The 24,175-nt window shown below is 40.2% G+C and overlaps 1 protein-coding gene across 1 annotated transcript; it reads left to right on the top strand.

The window, feature by feature from the left end:
• The first annotated feature begins 244 nt into the window (after positions 1–244).
• Positions 245–23,481, top strand: LOC121370235 (cleavage stimulation factor subunit 2-like). The gene is made up of 11 exons (XM_041495358.1): positions 245–340; positions 1,848–1,915; positions 2,040–2,156; positions 2,330–2,447; positions 2,673–2,792; positions 4,340–4,408; positions 6,228–6,285; positions 7,055–7,192; positions 13,717–13,901; positions 16,187–16,339; positions 20,647–23,481. The coding sequence occupies exons 1-11, from the start codon at positions 245–247 to the stop codon at positions 20,761–20,763; spliced, it is 1,239 nt and encodes a 412-aa protein (XP_041351292.1). The 3' UTR covers positions 20,764–23,481.
• Positions 23,482–24,175: the final 694 nt, after the last annotated feature.

Here is a 24,175-nt window from a genome sequence, read left to right as displayed (position 1 = left end):
TTTAAAGACTATGCTCCACTGACGTCACAAACTATACAATATATATTCACAAATATAAGAATTTATCATATCACTACTAAGGAATAGCATTGGGCACGCCCATTACATAAATCACATATTTTGAGACATAAGTATGCAAATATTTAGAACATAAGTATGCAAATTACATTATTACGCAAATCCGACAACACTTTTAAATTCGAAACAATCACAGATCATCAATATTTCCGGCGGTGTGAACACCATGTTTGGAGGCAATGTCAGTGGGGGCAACATCGTAATAAATCTGGCTCAGCCTAAAAGTCCTGTTGTCCCCATAAAACAACGAAGAATAATTTTGGTAGATTCCGACGGCGACTGAACTTGATGAAGCCCTTAAATAGGTCAGTGACGTAGATACGCCTATGTCTGACAATGACGTAGTATTCAGCAAAATGCTGCGAAAAGTTATTTTGAAAAATTTGGCTATTGTCAGTTATTTTATTATAATTTCATTGTTTATATATAAAACTGTTAAATTAGTATTAAATTGTTTAAATAGCTACAATCGTTCTGTCCGTTTTTAACCTAGTTTCAGAAAGCATAGATAACCTTCAAGGTGTATTGACAAACCGATTACCAGCTGAGTGATTGACAAGTACATGTATTCATACGTCATAACAAATTGTTACGTCCGAGCGTTGGGGTTTTGTTTATTAATCATTTAAGTGAAAAATAAACAAAATTGACAGTGATATGATAAATAGAATTCGTCACGAGTATTTCTTAATATGGTAAATATCAACCTCGGCCTGTTAATCTGTATTGGTCTCGCCAAAGGCTCGACAAATACAGATTAACGAAGCCTCGGTTGATATTTCCCATATTAAAAAATACTCGTGACGAATCCTCTATATATGCATGGATGTTTGTGAAATTGTTATCATCTGCATATATGTATCTGTCCAGAAATAGTATTACAATGAGTCATGATTATTTTATTTTAGTGAAATAGACATCTTTAAAGTAATTTCTAATTAAAAACAGTTAGTTTCTATAGTTTTACACAGAAGTGATAATAAAGAAATTATAAAAGTTACAAGTGCAAAGGTCATGGAAATTAGGAAACACTTTAAATTTGTTATAGCTCTCATTCTGGTTTGGGGATTAATACATTTCACAATCTTACATTATGCCTCGAAGAAATTTTACAATGGAACAATGGTATGTGTTAAAATGTTAGGTCAGTTACTGAGGTATTAACGTCAGTTACCAAATTATTTTAATTCTTGGTGTACCTACTTATATTTAATATATAATATAATATATATTTAAAAATATAATATATGGTAGCACTGTAGGAGGGCAATATTAATTTAAAATATACTTCAAAGGTAACTGACGTAACAAGGAATTACTTACCTTTATCTTATTCATCCAAATTTAATGACATTTTTCAAAAAGGGTTTCAGTGCAATTTGGGTTCTCTTCTCAGTAGCAAATAACACAAATTAAAGATGACCGCCAGGTCACATGACACAGTTTTGAAACAAAACCTGAGTATTTTATGTTTTATTGATTATTATCAAATAATTCTATGTAAAGAATATAGGCATAACAGGAATTTTGTTTTTCACTCCTACGGTATACTTTTTCGTGGAATTGCCCTTTTATTGATGAATTGGTGAACTTCCACAGGTGTTTAATTTTAACGGTGTTGACTAGTAATTAGGTTTCCATTTAAATTCTTTCTTGAATATTAATAAACGACGGAGATTAAATTCTCATTGTACTTTGATATCTGGTTGTGGATTAGCATGTTTGTTGAGAGTGTATCCAGTATGATATTGTTTGTGATCTGTTTTCAGCTATGTATCCAGAACAATGGTATGATATTGTTTGTGATCTGTTTTCAGCTGTGTATGCAGAACAACCAGTATGATATTGTTTGTGATCTGTTTTCAGCTATGTATGCAGAACAACCGGTATATTGTTTGTGATCTGTTTTCAGCTGTGTATCCAGAACAACCGGTATGATATTGTTTGTGATCTGTTTTCAGCTGTGTATCCAGAACAACCGGCATGATATTGTTTGTGATCTGTTTTCAGCTGTGTATCCAGAACAACCGGTATGATATTGTTTGTGATCTGTTTTCAGCTGTGTATCCAGAACAATGGTATGATATTGTTTGTGATCTGTTTTCAGCTGTGTATGCAGAACAACCAGTATGATATTGTTTGTGATCTGTTTTCAGCTATGTATGCAGAACAACCGGTATATTGTTTGTGATCTGTTTTCAGCTGTGTATCCAGAACAACCGGTATGATATTGTTTGTGATCTGTTTTCAGCTGTGTATCCAGAACAACCGGCATGATATTGTTTGTGATCTGTTTTCAGCTGTGTATCCAGAACAACCGGTATGATATTGTTTGTGATCTGTTTTCAGCTGTGTATGCAGAACAGCCGGTATGATATTGTTTGTGATCTGTTTTCAGCTGTGTATCCAGAACAACCGGTATGATATTGTTTGTGATCTGTTTTCAGCTGTGTATCCAGAACAACCGGTATGATATTGTTTGTGATCTGTTTTCAGCTGTGTATCCAGAACAACCGGTATGATATTGTTTGTGATCTGTTTTCAGCTGTGTATGCAGAACAACCGGTATGATATTGTTTGTGATCTGTTTTCAGCTGTGTATCCAGAACAACCCGAACGAGGCGCGCAGCATGCTGCTCCAGAATCCACAGCTGGCATATGCACTGCTCCAGGCCCAGATCGTCATGAAGATTGTCGACCCACAGGTTGCTCTGGTGAGAAACTTACCCACTAGAGGTTCTGTATGTCGCTCTGGTGAGAAAACTTACTAGAGGTTCTGTATGTCGCTCTGGTGAGAAACTTACTTACTAGAGGTTCTGTATGTCGCTCTGGTGAGAAACTTACTTACTAGAGGTTCTGTATGTCACTCTGGTGAGAAACATACTTACTAGAGGTTCTGTATGTCACTCTGGTGAGAAACTTACTTACTAGAGGTTCTGTATGTCACTCTGGTGAGAAACTTACTTACTAGAGGTTCTGTATGTCACTCTGGTGAGAAACTTCTCTCGTGTGTCACGCTTATTACTTACTAGAGATTCTGTATGTCGCTCTGGTGAGAAACTTGTGTGTCAAGCTTACTACTTACTAGAGATTCTGTATGTCACTCTGGTGAAAAACCTCTCTTGTGTGTCACGCTTGCCACTTAATGGAGGTTCTGTACAATTGTGTCAGTACTATGATCAGTTTTTTATAGGTTATGTTAGTGTTTAGTACAATAGTATATTGGGTAAATGAGTTATATTATGATTGTTTTCCAGTCTGTTAGTGTTTAGTACAATAGTATATTGTGTGAATGAGTTATATTATGATTGTTTTCCAGTCTGTTAGTGTTTAGTACAATAGTATATTGTGTGAATGAGTTATATTATGATTGTTTTCCAGTCTGTTAGTGTTTAGTACAATAGTATATTGTGTGAATGAGTTATATTATGATTGTTTTCCAGTCTGTTAGTGTTTAGTACAATAGTATATTGTGTGAATGAGTTTTATTATGATTGTTTTCCAGTCTGTTAGTGTTTAGTACAATAGTATACTGTGTAAATGAGTTATATTAAGATTGTGTTTTCCAGGCTATGTTAGTGTTTAGTACAATAGTATATTGTGTAAATGTGTTATATTATGATTGTTTTCCAGTCTGTTAGTGTTTAGTACAATAGTATATTGTGTGAATGAGTTTTATTATGATTGTTTTCCAGTCTGTTAGTGTTTAGTACAATAGTATACTGTGTAAATGAGTTATATTAAGATTGTGTTTTCCAGGCTATGTTAGTGTTTAGTACAATAGTATATTGTGTAAATGTGTTATATTATGATTGTTTTCCAGTCTGTTAGTGTTTAGTACAATAGTATATTGTGTGAATGAGTTTTATTATGATTGTTTTCCAGTCTGTTAGTGTTTAGTACAATAGTATATTGTGTGAATGAGTTATATTATGATTGTTTTCCAGTCTGTTAGTGTTTAGTACAATAGTATATTGTGTGAATGAGTTATATTATGATTGTTTTCCAGTCTGTTAGTGTTTAGTACAATAGTATACTGTGAAAATGAGTTATATTATGATTGTGTTTTCCAGTCTGTTAGTGTTTAGTACAATAGTATATTGTGTGAATGAGTTATATTATGATTGTTTTCCAGTCTGTTAGTGTTTAGTACAATAGTATATTGTGTGAATGAGTTTTATTATGATTGTTTTCCAGTCTGTTAGTGTTTAGTACAATAGTATATTGTGTCAATGAGTTATATTATGATTGTGTTTTCCAGGCTATGTTGTACCGAGATCCCAACCAGGTTCCGTCTGCTACTCCGGTGTCTAACGGATCAAGTCACGTGGTCAGTATCGTTGTACACTTGAGACTTGAAGTAAAATCTGTCACTTGTGGACAGAAGTGGAATTTGTCGGAAGAACCATCAGTGTGTGTCCCATATCCCAACTAATCGGTGTGTGTCCCATATCCCAACTAATCGGTGTGTGTCCCATATCCCAACTAATCGGTGTGTGTCCCATATCCCAACTAATCGGTGTGTGTCCCATATCCCAACTAATCGGGGTGTGTGTCCCATATCCCAACTAATCGGTGTGTGTCCCATATCCCAACTAATCGGGGTGTGTGTCCCATATCCCAACTAATCAGTGTGTGTCCCATATCCCAACTAATCGGTGTGTGTGTGTGTCCCATATCCCAACTAATCAGTGTGTGTCCCATATCCCAACTAATCGGTGTGTGTGTCCCATATCCCAACTAATCGGTGTGTGTGTCCCATATCCCAACTAATCGGTGTGTGTGTCCCATATCCCAACTAATCAGTGTGTGTCCCATATCCCAACTATGACTTGCACTTGAATTACTGACTGGAAACCCGACTGTTTCTGTGACGTGGTGTGTTGAACATTCACATTCTCTTGACAAACAACTATATAATCTTAAAATGTGATGAGTGGGCCATGGATTGGGTAAATTGATGTTAAGTATATGTTAATTAGCTGCTCTTTCTGTCATGGAGCAGACTGATTATTTTTAACATAATAGCCATTATTTCAGCAGTGTGCTGCAGTGTTATTCAGTATTTATTCTTGCTCCTTGGGACTCTGCAATACTTCTTTTGTGTTTACCCTCCAGGGTGAAGGACGTTGTGTAATATATTTTGAGTTAATTGTATCTTAGGTCTAAGTGTAACTTCTTTTGTGTTTACCCTCCGCAGTGAAGGACGTTGTGTAATATATTTGGAGTTAATTTTACCTTGGGTCTAAGTGTAATTTCTTTTGTGTTTACCCTCTACGGTGAAGGACGTTGTGTAATATATTTGGAGTTAATTGTATCTTGGGTCTAAGTGTAATTTCTTTTGTGTTTACCCTCTACGGTGAAGGACGTTGTGTAATATATTTGGAGTTAATTGTACCTTGGGTCTAAGTGTAATTTCTTTTGTGTTTACCCTCTACGGTGAAGGACGTTGTGTAATATATTTGGAGTTAATTGTACCTTGGGTCTAAGTGTAATTTCTTTTGTGTTTACCCTCTACGGTGAAGGACGTTGTGTAATATATTTGGAGTTAATTGTACCTTGGGTCTAAGTGTAATTTCTTTTGTGTTTACCCTCTACGGTGAAGGACGTTGTGTAATATATTTGGAGTTAATTGTACCTTGGGTCTAAGTGTAATTTCTTTTGTGTTTACCCTCTACGGTGAAGGACGTTGTGTAATATATTTGGAGTTAATTGTACCTTGGGTCTAAGTGTAATTTCTTTTGTGTTTACCCTCTACGGTGAAGGACGTTGTGTAATATATTTGGAGTTAATTGTACCTTGGGTCTAAGTGTAATTTCTTTTGTGTTTACTCTCTACGGTGAAGGACGTTGTGTAATATATTTGGAGTTAATTGTACCTTGGGTCTAAGTGTAATTTCTTTTGTGTTTACCTTCCAGGGTTAAGGACGTTGTGTAATATATTTGGAGTTAATTGTATCTTGGGTCTAAGTGTAATTTCTTTTGTGTTTACCCTCTACGGTGAAGGACGTTGTGTAATATATTTGGAGTTAATTGTACCTTGGGTCTAAGTGTAATTTCTTTTGTGTTTACCTTCCAGGGTTAAAGACGTGTAATATATTTGGAGTTAATTGTATCTTGGGTCTAAGTGTAATTTCTTTTCTTGTGCAGACGCCAACCTCGTCGGCTCCTATGGATGTCGGTCCTCCTCAAGCCATGGTTCCTCCAGGTTAGTACATTGATAGTATTATAATCCTGTAGGTTGTAACATTCACAATGTAAACATGCTTCCTCCAGGTTAGTACGTTGATAGGATTACAATCCTGTATGTCGTAATGTTTACAGTGTAAACATGGTTCCTCCAGGTTAGTACGTTGATAGGATTATAATCCTGTAGGTCGTAATGTTTACAGTGTAAACATGCTTCCTCCAGGTTAGTACGTTGATAGTATTATAATCCTGTAGGTTGTAACATTTACAGTGTAAACATGCTTCCTCCAGGTTAGTACGTTGATAGGATTATAATCCTGTAGGTCGTAACATTTACAGTGTAAACATGGTTCCTCCAGGTTAGTACGTTGATAGGATTATAATCCTGTAGGTCGTAATATTTACAGTGTAAACATGGTTCCTCCAGGTTAGTGTGTTGATAGTATTATAATCCTGTATGTCGTAATGTTTACAGTGTAAACATGGTTCCTCCAGGTTAGTACGTTAATAGGATTATAATCCTGTATGTCGTAATGTTTACAGTGTAAACATGGTTCCTCCAGGTTAGTACGGTGATAGACGAGTTACCAGTTATTATCAAATTTATGTCCCAAATTGTCACGAGCTTTAGCGAGTGACAAATGAAAATTATTTCATGAGGGACATACATTTGATAATAACTGGTGCCAAGTTTGTTATTCTATTTATTACCTGAGCTATTTTTGATGTGTGTATATCCATGTTTGTTGATGTGTGTATATCCATGTTTGTTGATGTGTGTTTTTCAGGTGTGCGTGGTCCAGGTCTGATGTCCGGTCCACCCAGGATGTCAGGTCCTGGAGGAGACATGATGCCAGGTCCTCAAGGACTTGGTCCTGGAGGCCCTCAGGGTATGATGCAGGGAGGACCACAAGGACCTATGCAAGGTGTGTGTGTCTGAATAATGCTTTAGTTTTACATTTGTTGTACTCAGTAGTTGTGTCGTTATATTGTTCTACAGGTAGATTGGACATGACACTTCTGTTGTTGAGTATATCAGGGCTTGCACTGTCATTTGCCAAATTAGCCATTGAGTAATTTGAAATTTGCAAGTAGCTAAATTTTTGGCTGAGCCAATTTCTATCATATGGTATGAATGAATGGTTACGAAATCTATCTGACACCTCAGACATATGTTACCAAATGTTATGTTAGTGATCTCGCAGTTGGTAATAACAAACAATGTCATCCAGTATCCAAAGTAGTTTGTTTATTTTAATCATGATCCAGAGCTGTAGTTTCTTGTTCAAACTTTATAAAGTCTTTCAATCAATTTTAATACACATGCTCGTTCAGGGCACAAAGGCAAGTATCCCAAACTGTTAGTGTGAATATAGGTCACGCTTCACGGTTGGCTAAGAACATGTGTCAAAGAGACACAGTTGCAGACAATAAACAACGTAGTAAATCTTGATGAAAATTTGTAAAAAAACCAATAGTTGTTCACATCAAGGAACTGCAGTTTCCTTTCAACTTCACCTGTCCTCAACAAATGCATATTCCCCTAGGCATAGTAGCCTGGATCGAACATCCCAACAGCCGGTCACGTGACTATAACTTCCTTCTTTTTCCTTCACTATTGTGGTTCGGACATCTTTCCTTTTTGCACTGTCTGAATCTGAGCCATCTGTCTTTTTCACTTGGTTTGTTTGAGACTTGCGTGTGGAATACATTCCTACATGTTGTTACATTATTGTTGTGCAATTATTTTGGTTTTAATCACTTTATTTAAAGTGTTGTTTCCAAATTTATTAATTGTCATGTGTGCCGGTCAACAGTCATCAGTTTACCGGAATTGTACAGACTTATGTTGTTTTCTTTATCATTACAGATTAGTTAACAATGTCAGATGTTAGTACTTCTCGTGTTGTGTGGCACTCACCATATTCACCAATTGCGAAATTGAAAAACAAAGTTTTATACATAATTTGGTGAAAATGTCTGATGACCCAGAGCTAGCCCTGTTATGGTGGGTGGCAACCCCTATGAACTCTGTCTTGGCTGGCGTGCGCCAGATGGGAGATGTGTTCATTGCCTGCCTTTGGGACCACCAGAGTTCAATGCGTATTTCTGTGTCCTGTGACAGCTCCAGCTCTTGCCATGCAGCCTTCAAGAGACCTTTGCGGTGATGAATGCCACCACGGTCGCCAGCTCATTGGCTTCCATCAGACCAGCTACTACAGTTACTTCCGCAGACCAGCCATCACCTACGGCCTCCGTCACGGCACCTGCTGTGTGAAGAGCATGCCTGTTTACTACTTTCCACGGGCCGCTTCGAGAGAAGGCATCACTCATGCAATTTTGTGAATCGGACTTCAAGTGGAGACGACGGATTTGCCCTGTTCAGCACTGGTGATTGATATGCTTGTTCCCGGCTTCTGAGGTTTTTTTCCTTATGACGTTCACAACCGACAGTCATCAATGACACTTATTACAGCATACCTTTGCAGCTATAAATGGTGCCACGGTTCCTGGACCGTAGGCTATGGTCCCTTCTGGTGACCCTACTCTGTAGCTTACAGCAGATCTGATGAATGGCACCAGTGGTAGACCCGGGTAACAGGCCTACGGCGACTTCCGCTCAGCAATCAATTCATTTGTCTCAAGATTGAAGTCAACAGTTCTCAACTCAAGATAACCGAGAACACAGCTGGTCCCCATGGTTATCCATGGGCCATTCCGATAGACGGCGTCGATTTTGGCCAACCAGATTTTATGGGTTGATGGGTTCCGACGGGACCATCCACAGACTGGCTCGCCACAGGTAGCCACTCTCCACGGTCTTTCGCGGGTCAGTCTTCCATGACGGCACAGATCTTAAAGCTTGAAAATTCAACCTTCACGCGGTTTGAAGGGTTCCGCTGGGATCACCCTGATCCACCTCAACTCGACCCAGTTCTACATGAGATCGACATGTCTGCTCTTGATTATTAAGCCGTCGTCACCATCCCGGAAGGGCCCAGTGTCTATGATTGCCATGGACACTTTACCTGACAGCTGTTTTTCTGGGCAGTGCTGATCAATCTTGAGATTTTCAGAACACAGCCAGTTTTCCCAGATCAACTGTTGATTGTCAGTTCACCACTGTTGCTGTTGAGGTGGAAGGAAGATACGTTTGCTTCACACCTACGGTTCGTGTTGCTACTCCAGCTACAGTTCCATCTCGGTTACCATACCAACTCAACAAATTGCGGTAGACCTCGCTACTAGGTCTTCGACACACAGCCGGTTGCAGGAGTTCATCATGGGTGTTTCTCTTGCTGTTATCAGTTTGAAGTTACAAGCGTTACGGTTTGGGGCTGAAGACAGTACACTGGACCGGACAACTGTTGGTGATGGTTTGGAACCTTCTGACTCTGGACTCTTCAACTGTTTGTTGATTGGTGATGATGTTACTGAGATATTCTGCAGGTCGATCACTACATCCATTGGTGCCGGAAGTCTGCAAGTCAATCACCGCTTCTACTGGTTCTGGAAGTTATCAGCGCTAGGTTTATTGAGATACATTATTTGGACAGCTGCCGTCTGGAATTTTCAACGGATTGGTATTTCGGCGGGCGGGAGGCGGCAGCAATCATCCAGTTCAGAGTTGCTACTGTCAGCATAGATGTACGATACAGACAAGATTGTCTTTCTGCTGCTTGCCTAGCATCAGGCATTGTGGCGGCCTTGGATACCAGCCATACAGTGTTTGCGTTGTTTAACATCAACGTATATCGGGAATATAGCTTAGTGGCCTGCTCTGCCTTAGGTAGCTCGTAGCTGTTTACCAGGATCACTGCTCTGATGTTCCGGTTACTGTATCACTGAACGACAATCTAATACAGTGCCAGAGCAGACGAAGTTACTTGTCCATGTCGACTTATACTTCAGTTCTTGCATCGCCTCATCTGGATTGTCTATCTCGTAAAGTCTCAGTTGGTACCACAGAGTTTTCAATTCATTGGAGCCCTGCTGCTTACAGACCTGGGACTAGTGCAGGTTCCCTCCAACTGATGGGACAAGATCCAGACTGGTCTCCACAGTCCTGTCAGAACCTGTAACATTTCACCATTGGCAAAGCCTGTTGGGTCTCTTGACGTCAGCGCAAGATATGACACTCAGGGGCTTTCTACAATTAAGTCGCCTACAAGTCTTCCTGAATCCATTTATCACGGTTAACAACCTGATTGATGATCAATCTTCCCACAGACCTACGGTCCAGACTCCAGTGGTGGCAGATTCTGTGGAATATCTTTGTGGCCGTTTCCAGCGACTCACCATCTGTTTGTCGATGCATCACTGGAAGGTTGGGGAGCTCATCTCAATAATCAAGACAACTTTGGGGCTGTGATTTTCAGACTAGGCAAGTCTCCACATCAATGTGTTAGAGCTTCTGGCAGTTTTCAGTGCAGTACGTCATTGATGCCACCTGTTATCCATGTGACTCTCATGGTAGCCACAGACATGACAGCAGCAGCGTACATCAGTCAGCAGGGCGGAACACATTCTACCAGCCTGGTCAGGCTAACCTTTTGCCTGTTCGAGTTGGTAGATGCCATTCCGCTGCAGCTACGAGCCAGTCACATTCCAGTGGCTTTGAATGTCCTGGCAGACTAATTGTCCCGACTGTCTGCTCCACAAGCCACAGAGTGGATGCTCAAATGTAACACAATATTTTACCACCAGTGAGATTTAGCAGTCTAACAGTAACAGTGTGTACCATTGTTTTTAATTTCATGCCTGCAGTATTTTTTTGAAGTACACAAGCCCAATTCTGAACTAAAACCAATGTCTATTTTTACTACCACACTGAGTCCGCAGTTAATGCTAATTAAGCAAATACCTTATTCTGATTGGCTAAGAACAATGACCTAGATTGACAATTATTTGTAGTGTTAGCTGGCTGCCTGTGTCAGAAACGTGTGTATATGCTATTGAGTTTGTTGTTAATTGCTGTTCAAGTCTTCTCAGCATTAAATTTTGGATGTAAATAAACAGCACTGGTAAGTAATTGTAACAGAAGGTATGTTTCTGATAATTAGATACTAGTGAAAAAAATCTATTTCATTAATAAACAATTAATATTTATTAATAACAATTGGAACACTAATTAATAGATGTGCTACTGAACGTATTTTGTTTTCTTCCTAGTTAATTAAATTGTTATTATTTATTTTAATTATTATTATTAATTTTGTTTTCAACAAAACTGGCTCCTTGTCTGGGAATAAGCCCACCCCATGCTAAGCTCGCAATGAGTTGTCTGGGCTTATTTCCGGTCAAATACGGTGTGCGTTGCCTCCACCAGTACTGATTCCCAGAGTGCTCTAGTAGTTTCAAGAGTTTCGCTGTCAACTACTCCTTATCACTCTGATGTGGCCAGGCAGAGTCTGGTATCCCGACCTCATATGTCTCACGGATCTAGATCCTCTACCACTACACGATTGGGGTTGGGATCACCTCCTGCTTCATCCCACGTCAAGACTGCACCATCCAAATCCACACTTGTTCCAGCTACACATGTGGACCTTATCTCCGAGGGTTTGAAGAAGATAGGGTTCTCTTCCATGACCACGGCGGTGTTACTGAAGGTGCATTGGGCATCCACTGCTACTGCATATAATATCCGTTGGCTTTGCTTTCACTGATGGTGCATATGGTATAAGCTGAGACTTCAGACTGTTCGTGTGGAGAAGTTAGCAGAGTTTTTGCTGTATCTCTGATTCACTTTGAAAATCAAAGGTTCTACCATCTCAGTCATTGCTACTATCTGTGATTCAGCCACCAGTTCCAAGTTAGTGGCAGTTCTTGAGATCCATGCTATGATAAACAGTTTCAAGCACGAAGACTAGGTTCAAAGTTTTAGTCCACCGAGGGCCTTGTTCAAAGCTGTGGCATCCTTAGATGTTTTGACAAGGAAGACAGTGTTCCTGCTGGGTTTTGCTATGGTGGCGAGTGTCAGAGATCCATGCACTGGACGTGAGATTTAAGTGAGATGATACTTCCGTCACTCTAGACTCCTGATGAACTTTGTTGCCAAGAACCAACTTCCTGATCAAGCGTCACACTCTCTTCCAATGTGGGTCCACACGATGTCGAGGAATTGTCTTTAGTCCTGTTTGAGCCCTGAAGCACTACATTGAGAGAACAAGGTCTTTCTGACACCATCAAAAGCAACTGTTCCTCTCATGTAACCAGAGCCACTTGAAGGACATCATTAAGAACACTGTGTCCACCTGGATCTGGGCCATGATCTTTTGTTCTTATGAAGCTGACGGATTACCTCCACCGTCGGCATCTAACCAGCATGAACTCTGTGCACTTGTCACTACGATGTCGCTGCACAGCAACAAACCTTAGCTTGTGTTATGCTGGCACCTGTGCCCATGACAGGTGTGCGCTAAAACAGCTTTCTCTGAATGTGCACATTAAGTCCTATGACCTGACTTGACCTGACTTAGCTTATGTTCTGGTTCTTATGAATGTCAATTAAGCAATCAAAATTAAATGGAAGTGTATATTTGTTTATCAGGTGCTTTCTTATTATAAAGTTATTTCAGTTTCAAACGTGATTGGAATTTGTTGACATTTTGTTGGCCTCATCACAGCGACCGGGCAGTCATGAAAATAATTTTTTCTGTTGTAATTTTTTAAACATATATTTAATGAAATTAATTTTTCAACTTGGCTTCATTTCCAAATGAAATTACAGCATGTCAAAAAGTCCGATGAAATGTCAACTTGTTTGATTATGAACAAAACGCCCCAACCCCAATCCACGTACCATAATTGATTGTAGTTATTTGTCGATTGTTTTCTATATTTAATAGTGAATAAAATACACCACAAACTTTTACCTCAATCCAAACCCCAGTAAGCTGAATACACATCCAAATAAGACTCTTTTCTTTCTTTCTTTCTTTCTTTCATTTCTTTCGTTTTTTTTTTTTTTTAAACATATGGCTCAGTTTGGCCTGTGGATGTAATGTTTATAGTCCGCCCCATCTAGGGACTATCGATGGATTTCACTACATCATGAATAGTTCTATGGGTATAATATAATAACATACATAATTCATAAAGGACAATTATTTCAACATTTGGTTGACAGGCAGTTTTATTTTTGACGAAGTGAAATTGACTGACATCGGCCAGTTTGATAGGCACCATTAAACACATTTATTTCCAGGCCTGTGTATGCAGAATTCTGATCTGTGTATTATTTAGAAATAGAAATTATAACACAAGCTGTTTGGATTTCAGTTTTCATATAATTGGCTTCAAAAGATGCATTTTTATATTGATATATAATTATAAATATTCTTTGCATTACTGTGCAAAACATTTTTGACTAAAACATTTTCATTATGGCTAATAACAATCACATTTAGCTCATTGTTTGGCTATAGGTATTTTTCTCTCTCTGTAGGGCGACCAGACATGGGTGCTCCGTTCCACGGCCCACCGGGTCCACAGCGGGATTCCCGGGACCCACGACTGGTGGGAGACCCGCGGTCGATGCCGCGACCTGGAGTGTCCGGTGTCCCTATACGAGGACCTACGGGTCCTTCCTCAGGACACCTAGCCACACCCGGCCCAGTGCAGGCTTCTCAGGTTGGTCGTAACTCTTATCACAGTAATACATAGATCACAGGTTGATCGTAACTCTTATCACAGCAATACATAGATCACAGGTTGGTCGTAACTCTTATCACAGTAATACATAGATCACAGGTTGGTCGTAACTCTTATCACAGTAATACATAGATCACAGGTTGGTCGTAACTCTTACCACAGTAATACATAGATCACAGGCTGGTCCTTTCTCTTATCACAGTAATACCTAGATCACAGGTTGATCGTAACTCTTTATCACAGTAATACATAGATCACAGGTTGATCGTAACTCTCATCACAGCAATACATAGATCACAGGTTGATCGTAACTCTTATCACAGTAATACATAGATCTCAGGTTGGTCGTATCTCTTATCACAGTAATACTTAGATCACAGATTGGTCGTAACTCTTATCACAGTAATACATAGATCACAGGCTGGTCGTATCTCTTATCACAGTAATACCTAGATCACAGGTTGATCGTAACTCTTTATCACAGTAATACATAGATCACAGGTTGATCGTAACTCATCACAGCAATACATAGATCACAGGTTGGTCGTAACTCTTATCACAGTAATACATAGATCTCAGGTTGATCGTAACTCTTATCACAGTAATACATAGATCTCAGGTTGATCGTAACTCTTATCACAGTAATACATAGATCACAGGCTGGTCCTTTCTCTTATCACAGTAATACATAGATCTCAGGTTGATCGTAACTCTTATCACAGTAATACATAGATCTCAGGTTGATCGTAACTCTTATCACAGTAATACATAGATCACAGGCTGGTCCTTTCTCTTATCACAGTAATACATAGATCTCAGGTTGATCGTAACTCTTATCACAGTAATACATAGATCTCAGGTTGATCGTAACTCTTATCACAGTAATACATAGATCACAGGCTGGTCCTTTCTCTTATCACAGTAATACATAGATCTCAGGTTGATCGTAACTCTTATCACAGTAATACATAGATCTCAGGTTGATCGTAACTCTTATCACAGTAATACATAGATCTCAGGTTGGTCGTAACTCTTATCACAGTAATACATAGATCACAGGCTGGTCTTTTCTCTTATCACAGTAATACCTAGATCACAGGTTGATCGTAACTCTTTATCACAGTAATACATAGATCACAGGTTGGTCGTAACTCTTATCACAGTAATACATGGATCACAGGTTCGTCGTAATTCTTATCACAGTAATACATAGATCACAGGTTCGTCGTAACTATTATCAGTTCTGAGTCTAGTCTCTTACTTGTGTTAAAGCTCTAGATTTTACTGTCTACCTGTTATCAGTTCTGAGTCTAGCCTCTTACTCGTGATAAAGCTCTAGAGTTTACTGTCTACCTGTTATCAGTTATGAGTCTAATCTCTTACTCGTGATAAAGCTCTAGATTTTACTGTCTACCTGTTATCGGTTACAAGTCTAGCCTCTTACTTGTGTCAATGGTCTAGATCTTACTTCCTGTCTGTTACCAGTTCTGAATCTAGCCTCTTACTCTAGATCTTACTGTCTATCTGTTATCAGTTACGAGTCTGGCATCTTATTGGGTTAAAGCTCTAGATTTTACTGTCTGCCTGTTATCAGTTACGAGTCAGGCATCTTATTGGGTTAAAGCTCTAGATTTTACTGTCTGCCTGTTATCAGTTACGAGTTTGGCATCTTATTGGGTTAAAGCTCTAGATTTTACTGTCTGCCTGTTATCAGTTCTGAGTTTAGCCTCTTACTCGTGTTAAAGCTCTAGATTTTACTGTCTATCTGTTATCAGTTACGAGTCTGGCATCTTATTGGATTAAAGCTCTAGATTTTACTGTCTGCCTGTTATCAGTTCTGAGTTTAGCCTCTAACTCGTGTTAAAGCTCTAGATTTTACTGTCTATCTGTTATCAGTTACGAGTCTGGCATCTTATTGGGTTAAAGCTCTGAGTTTAGCCTCTAACTCGTGTTAAAGCTCTAGATTTTACTGTCTATCTGTTATCAGTTACGAGTCTGGCATCTTATTGGGTTAAAGCTCTAGATTTTACTGTCTGCCTGTTATCAGTTCTGAGTTTAGCCTCTAACTCGTGTTAAAGCTCTAGATTTTACTGTCTATCTGTTATCAGTTACGAGTCTGGCATCTTATTGGGTTAAAGCTCTAGATTTTACTGCCTGCCTGTTATCAGTTCTCAGTCTAGCCTCTTACTCATGTTAAAGTGTGAGATTTTACTGCCTTTCCATGAATGAAGGTCTAGATTTAATATTTGTTTTCTTTTTGTCAGTTGGGTGTTTTGGGTCAGCTTGGTAATCTTGGCAACCTGAATGCTCTGAGTCAGCTAGGACTGGCTGGAGGTCTGCAGCTATCCGGGTTAGCAGGACAAGTTCCGGCCATTCCTGGAGCGGGGACCCAGATTTCTGCCCAGGATCAGGAGAAGGTAAGAGATCATTCTTGTAATGATGTAATCATAATGTGTAAAAAACTGGCTGGTCTACATCAAGATGAGTGGAGTCAATATACAGCCGTCATTGTCTGCACCGGTCATACTAGCTATAAAGTTCATCAGACACAAACACGTTGGTCTGCCAGTTTTTACTACACTGGTTCCACACACAGACTTGGACTGATCAAAACATAATATGCAGATCTACAAATTTGATTATTTCCCTTGATGATTGGTGATATGTTTTATGGTTGAATACATGGTGTTGATCACGTCTTGTAGTAATATAGCATAGTGTACATGGATGTTCAGGGTTACAAAGGTGAACAGCAGGTTGTGCTTCTAAATGCTGGTGTCAATCTGTTACTTGCTTTATTATTGGTTGCGGATATGAACAAAAACCGTCATCCACACACTGAAAGAAATAACAGTCAATCCTTTTAATTAAATTTAAAACAGACCATGTTACCTGTGTTATTTTGTGTGTTTCAGGCCGCGTTGATTATGCAGGTTCTACACCTGACCGACCAGCAGATCGCCATGTTACCTGTGTTATTTTGTGTGTTTCAGGCTGTGTTGTTTTGTGTGTTTCAGGCTATGTTGTTTTGTGTGTTTCAAGCTGCGTTGATTATGCAGGTTCTACACCTGACCGACCAGCAGATCGCCATGTTACCTGACCGACCAGCAGATCGCCATGTTACCTGTGTTATTTTGTGTGTTTCAAGCCGCGTTGATTATGCAGGTTCTACAGCTGACCAACCAGCAGATCGCCATGTTACCTGTGTTATTTTGTGTGTTTCAAGCTGCGTTGATTATGCAGGTTCTACACCTGACCGACCAGCAGATCGCCATGTTACCTGACCGACCAGCAGATCGCCATGTTACCTGTTATTTTGTGTGTTTCAGGCTGCGTTGATCATGCAGGTTCTACAGCTGACCAACCAGCAGATCGCATGTTACCTGTGTTATTTTGTGTGTTTCAGGCCGCGTTGATCATGCAGGTTCTACAGCTGACCAACCAGCAGATCGCCATGTTACCTGTGTTATTTTGTGTGTTTCAAGCCGCGTTGATTATGCAGGTTCTACAGCTGACCAACCAGCAGATCGCCATGTTACCTGTTATTTTGTGTGTTTCAAGCCGCGTTGATTATGCAGGTTCTACAGCTGACCAACCAGCAGATCGCCATGTTACCTGTGTTATTTTGTGTGTTTCAAGCCGCGTTGATTATGCAGGTTCTACAGCTGACCAACCAGCAGATCGCCATGTTACCTGACTTGACCAGCAGATCGCCATGTTACCTGTGTTATTTTGTGTGTTTCAGGCCGCGTTGATCATGCAGGTTCTACAGCTGACCAACCAGCAGATCGCCATGTTACCTGTGTTATTTTGTGTGTTTCAAGCCGCGTTGATTATGCAGGTTCTACAGCTGACCAACCAGCAGATCGCCATGTTACCTGTTATTTTGTGTGTTTCAAGCCGCGTTGATTATGCAGGTTCTACAGCTGACCAACCAGCAGATCGCCATGTTACCTGACTGACCAGCAGATCGCCATGTTACCTGTGTTATTTTGTGTGTTTCAAGCCGCGTTGATTATGCAGGTTCTACAGCTGACCAACCAGCAGATCGCCATGTTACCTGTGTTATTTTGTGTGTTTCAAAACGCGTTGATTATGCAGGTTCTACAGCTGACCAACCAGCAGATCGCCATGTTACCTGACTGACCAGCAGATCGCCATGTTACCTGTGTTATTTTTTTGTGTTTCAAGCCGCGTTGATTATGCAGGTTCTACACCTGACCGACCAGCAGATCGCCATGTTACCTGACTGACCAGCAGATCGCCATGTTACCTGTGTTATTTTGTGTGTTTCAAGCCGCGTTGATTATGCAGGTTCTACAGCTGACCAACCAGCAGATCGCCATGTTACCTGACTGACCAGCAGATCGCCATGTTACCTGTGTTATTTTGTGTGTTTCAAGCCGCATTGATTATGCAGGTTCTACAGCTGACCAACCAGCAGATCGCCATGTTACCTGTGTTATTTTGTGTGTTTCAAGCCGCATTGATTATGCAGGTTCTACAGCTGACCAACCAGCAGATCGCCATGTTACCTGTGTTATTTTGTGTGTTTCAGGCCGTGTTGATTATGCAGGTTCTACACCTGACCGACCAGCAGATCGCCATGTTACCTGACCGACCAGCAGATCGCCATGTTACCTGTTATTTTGTGTGTTTCAGGCTGCATTGATCATGCAGGTTCTACAGCTGACCAACCAGCAGATCGCCATGTTACCTGACTGACCAGCAGATCGCCATGTTACCTGTGTTATTTTGTGTGTTTCAAGCCGCGTTGATTATGCAGGTTCTACAGCTGACCAACCAGCAGATCGCCATGTTACCTGTGTTATTTTGTGTGTTTCAAAACGCGTTGATTATGCAGGTTCTACAGCTGACCAACCAGCAGATCGCCATGTTACCTGACTGACCAGCAGATCGCCATGTTACCTGTGTTATTTTTTGTGTTTCAAGCCGCGTTGATTATGCAGGTTCTACAGCTGACCAACCAGCAGATCGCCATGTTACCTGACTGACCAGCAGATCGCCATGTTACCTGTGTTATTTTGTGTGTTTCAAGCCGCATTGATTATGCAGGTTCTACAGCTGACCAACCAGCAGATCGCCATGTTACCTGTGTTATTTTGTGTGTTTCAGGCCGCGTTGATTATGCAGGTTCTACACCTGACCGACCAGCAGATCGCCATGTTACCTGACCGACCAGCAGATAGCCATGTTACCTGTTATTTTGTGTGTTTCAGGCTGCGTTGATCATGCAGGTTCTACAGCTAACCAACCAGCAGATCGCCATGTTACCTGACCGACCAGCAGATCGCCATGTTACCTGTGTTATTTTGTGTGTTTCAGGCCGTGTTGATCATGCAGGTTCTACAGCTGACCAACCAGCAGATCGCCATGTTACCTGACTGACCAGCAGATCGCCATGTTACCTGTGTTATTTTGTGTGTTTCAGGCCGCGTTGATTATGCAGGTTCTACACCTGACCGACCAGCAGATCGCCATGTTACCTGACCGACCAGCAGATCGCCATGTTACCTGTGTTATTTTGTGTGTTTCAGGCCGTGTTGATCATGCAGGTTCTACAGCTGACCAACCAGCAGATCGCCATGTTACCTGACTGACCAGCAGATCGCCATGTTACCTGTGTTATTTTGTGTGTTTCAGGCCGCGTTGATTATGCAGGTTCTACAGCTGACCAACCAGCAGATCGCCATGTTACCTGTGTTATTTTGTGTGTTTCAGGCCGTGTTGATCATGCAGGTTCTACAGCTGACCAACCCTCAGATCGCCATGTTACCTGACTGACCAGCAGATCGCCATGTTACCTGACTGACCAGCAGATCGCCATGTTACCTGTGTTATTTTGTGTGTTTCAGGCCGCGTTGATTATGCAGGTTCTACACCTGACCGACCAGCAGATCGCCATGTTACCTTACCGACCAGGAGATCGCCATGTTACCTGTGTTATTTTGTGTGTTTCAGGCCGTGTTGATCATGCAGGTTCTACAGCTGACCAACCAGCAGATCGCCATGTTACCTGACCGACCAGCAGATCGCCATGTTACCTGTGTTATTTTGTGTGTTTCAGGCCGTGTTGATCATGCAGGTTCTACAGCTGACCAACCAGCAGATCGCCATGTTACCTGACTGACCAGCAGATCGCCATGTTACCTGTGTTATTTTGTGTGTTTCAGGCCGCGTTGATTATGCAGGTTCTACACCTGACCGACCAGCAGATCGCCATGTTACCTGACCGACCAGCAGATCGCCATGTTACCTGTGTTATTTTGTGTGTTTCAGGCCGTGTTGATCATGCAGGTTCTACAGCTGACCAACCAGCAGATCGCCATGTTACCTGACTGACCAGCAGATCGCCATGTTACCTGTGTTATTTTGTGTGTTTCAGGCCGCGTTGATTATGCAGGTTCTACAGCTGACCAACCAGCAGATCGCCATGTTACCTGACTGACCAGCAGATCGCCATGTTACCTGTGTTATGTTGTGTGTTTCAGGCCGTGTTGATCATGCAGGTTCTACAGCTGACCAACCAGCAGATCACCATGTTACCTGACTGACCAGCAGATCGCCATTTTACCTGTGTTATTTTGTGTGTTTCAGGCCGCGTTGATTATGCAGGTTCTACAGCTGACCGACCAGCAGATCACCATGTTACCTGACTGACCAGCAGATCGCCATTTTACCTGTGTTATTTTGTGTGTTTCAGGCCGCGTTGATTATGCAGGTTCTACAGCTGACCGACCAGCAGATCGCCATGTTACCTCCAGACCAGCGCCAGAGCATCCTCATCCTTAAGGAGCAGATCTCTCAGAGTGGACAGTAGACACCTCTGGGGAGGTGGGGTGGGGGGGGTCCTTTAGTATGTATAGACGAATGGGGGGTTTGTCAGCAAAGCATGCAGATGCGAAACAGATGAGGCTGTTGAAAATGTAAACTGTCTAAACTGTTTCCATACTTTACAGAATTAAAATGTTCATTATGTGTACATGTTTTAATCTTATCTCTGTGTGTTTTCAACCACAAAAACTGATTATTATGAAATAACCAGTTAACTATAGGGGTTTCAATTTTGCGGGATCAACAATAACAAATTAAATGTTTATGTAAAAAAACAAAAAAAACTTAACTCATATGTTTCGAGTTATTATCATGTTGGGGGGTGGGGTGATTTTATTTGTTAATTCATCCATTAAAACCGAGTTATTTATGATTTGCTTTGGCACCTATAAGGAGGAAGATCTTAAATATTCCTGAATATCTTCATAGGTTTGATTGTTATGTGTTCATTTAATAGCATTACTTTCTTTTGGGTTGTGTGTGTACTTGCACAATTGTTATTGACTGTATTGAGTAATATACAATGATTTCCAAACTTCAATACAATTTATCTATTGACCATTAGGGGTGAGGCCCAGTGGTGAGGTGCTCGCTTGATGTGCGGTCAATCTAGGATTGATCCCCTTCGGTGGGCCCCATTGACTATTTTCATTCCAGTCAGTGTGCAATAAATAGTATATCAAAGGTTGTGGTATGTGCTATCCTGTCTGGAATGGTGTGTATGAAAGATCCCTTGCTACTAATGGAAAACAATAGTGGGATATATCTTCAACTATCAAAAATTACCAAATGTTTGACATCAATAACCAATGATTAATAAATTAATGTGCTCTAGTGATGTCAAACAAATAAACAAACAATTGACCCTGATGTCAAATTCAATATAATTTTTGATACTTGTGTTGTAATCAAAGTATGGGGGTGGGGGAACCCTTATAAATAAGTGCATGTGGTGTGTTTGTGAGTGATTTGATGAAAATACTCTGATATCGTACAAGGGATGTGATATGTAGCTGAATGCATGTGCTTGCTATGGAGGAGGGGTTGTTTAGGCATACTATATGGACGGCCCCTTAATGTATCTCTCAGAGGACAGTGAGAACTACTTGTGAGTATCTTACACTTGAAGACGAGTCTCAGTCTGGGTGGAAATCATGTCTGGCCTTGTATGACATGTTCTCTACAATTATCTTCAGTGTTTAAATATTACCGCAACATTTTACGGACTATGTTTTAATTTGATATCGATTGTTGTGTATCAATTTAGCATATTTTTATGTTTGTTCTTGTTTTCTTTCCTTTATTTCACATGTTTATGTCCAGTTGAAGAGTTAATTTTCAAAACACGATCAACAATACGACAATACGACATTAAAGATTTTGTCAAAATGTGCTCTATGCCCATTGAACAGGGTGTTAAAACATTGCTTTGTTTGATTTACATTACTTCATGTTTCAACAAAACTGATTTTCTTACAGTGATGTAAATGGGTATTATGGCATTTAGGGAATGAACTCCTCAAGTCACACTAGTATTCTTCACAAGATGTCTGGTACAGTTTTAAGATATTGTATCAACTGATACTGTTCATGATAGTAAGCAAACATGTTAGCCTCGCAGTATTAAAATTAATTTACAACATTGTAGTTGAAAACGGATCATCAGTGTTGGCAACATTAAAGCCCACTTTCCATCAACGCGTTAACGTGCACAAGTTTTTTGTTTGTATGCATATACACTACCTTATCCTTACACGCGTTTCTGCGGTGGAAAGCAACCTCGCAATGCGGAATATTCGCTATCATCTACGCTATCATCTACTTTATGATATGTCTTGTAGAGATCATAGAAATCAAAGGCATGGAAGAGCATTGTCTGGGAAATGGACGCTGAGTTAGTACCTGATTCATTAAACGTTATTAATGATGCTAAATCAAAAGAAACACATTAATGTGAATAGGAATCCGCTACTGAAAACGGACATGGAATTGCACATTTGCACAAAGTGAATCGCATTGATGGAAAGCTGAATGATGTGGCGAGATGTAGCTCGGTGATAGACTATTTGCCTTGGTGTGATGGGTCAAACGATTGTTCTTTGCTGACCCATTGTTTTTTCTCCCATTCCAACCAAACTGTCCCATGATTGTGTAACGTACATCAGAGGCTGATATGCATGTTGCTTGACCATGTGTATATTAAAGATCATTTATTGTTATTCGTTAGTAGGTCACTGACTGTTATTGGAACGTTACTAGTTTGTGATCCAGTGTTAGAACCTGTAGGCACAACAGCACAGCTTAGATGTGACTGCAACTTTAATGATGAGAACCCAGGGCCCCATTTCACAAAACATCGTAAGTTTACGTCTGCTACTAGCAGTTATACCGGCCGTGCGTTTACACGTATTTGGCATCAATTTCACGTAGAAAAGTACATCATTACGGAAGCTGGAGTATTTTAAAGACAAAAGAAAATGAAATATGTGCTCTTCTAACTATATTTGTTGAACTATAATAGTAATAATAATCCTAGATTTACGTTTACGTGTAAAACATAACTTACGATGTTTAGTGAAACAGGCTCCAGGCCCGTAGATAATTACAAACTTGTGTAGTTTTCAAGACACACTGCCATCTTTTATTACTGTTTCCATTTTGATAATACTGATTTTCTTTTGACAAAATAAATGGTGTGCATCAATATTGTGTTTGTTCTGTGTTCGTACGTCATAAATCCTCAGCAAGTTGCTATTCGTGTTACAGGCTTTTTCTCTGTGTCTACCTTCACGGGTTGACAGTAGGTCTATACAAACCTCCATTATGAAAGGTGTTGAGTATTCAACTTCATGTGATCTGCAGTTAGGTTGTGGAGTTTTCATTAAATATGATGAAGAGTAACTTCAAAGACTGCGATGTGGCATCACCATTCAATAACATTTACCAATGCAAAAAAGAAAAAAAAAGGTAAGAGAAAATAAAAAGTCACGAAAGTTTTCATCAAGTTTTAATGAGTAAACTAGTGATGTACCATTAAATCTCGTCGAGTAAACGTATAAAGAACCAAATCAAATAATGGAAGGAATTGTACCTGGATTTAATTTCATTTTCCCATTGGAGGGGAGGGAGGTGTGCATTCAACTTGCGTAACGCTCGAGTGGGTAGATTTATTTATCTTGTTTAACGCACTTTTTTGTCACTAAATTCACCCACCCCTCTCCTTTTTTCATTTAACACACTGTCCAGGCGACAATGTTTAATGTAGACGTATACACAATGGGTCTACGAATTATAAATCGAGTTGAAATACGTAGCCTATCTGCATTTTTCCAAATCACAAAACGGCACGTTAAAATTATATTGCACCCATCGCATGACTTGTTTGTCAATTGGAAGGG

This window comes from Gigantopelta aegis, chromosome 4 (genome assembly GCF_016097555.1).
Source record: "Gigantopelta aegis isolate Gae_Host chromosome 4, Gae_host_genome, whole genome shotgun sequence".
Lineage (NCBI taxonomy): Eukaryota > Metazoa > Mollusca > Gastropoda > Neomphalida > Peltospiridae > Gigantopelta > Gigantopelta aegis.
This window is presented reverse-complemented; position numbering and strand designations above follow the sequence as displayed.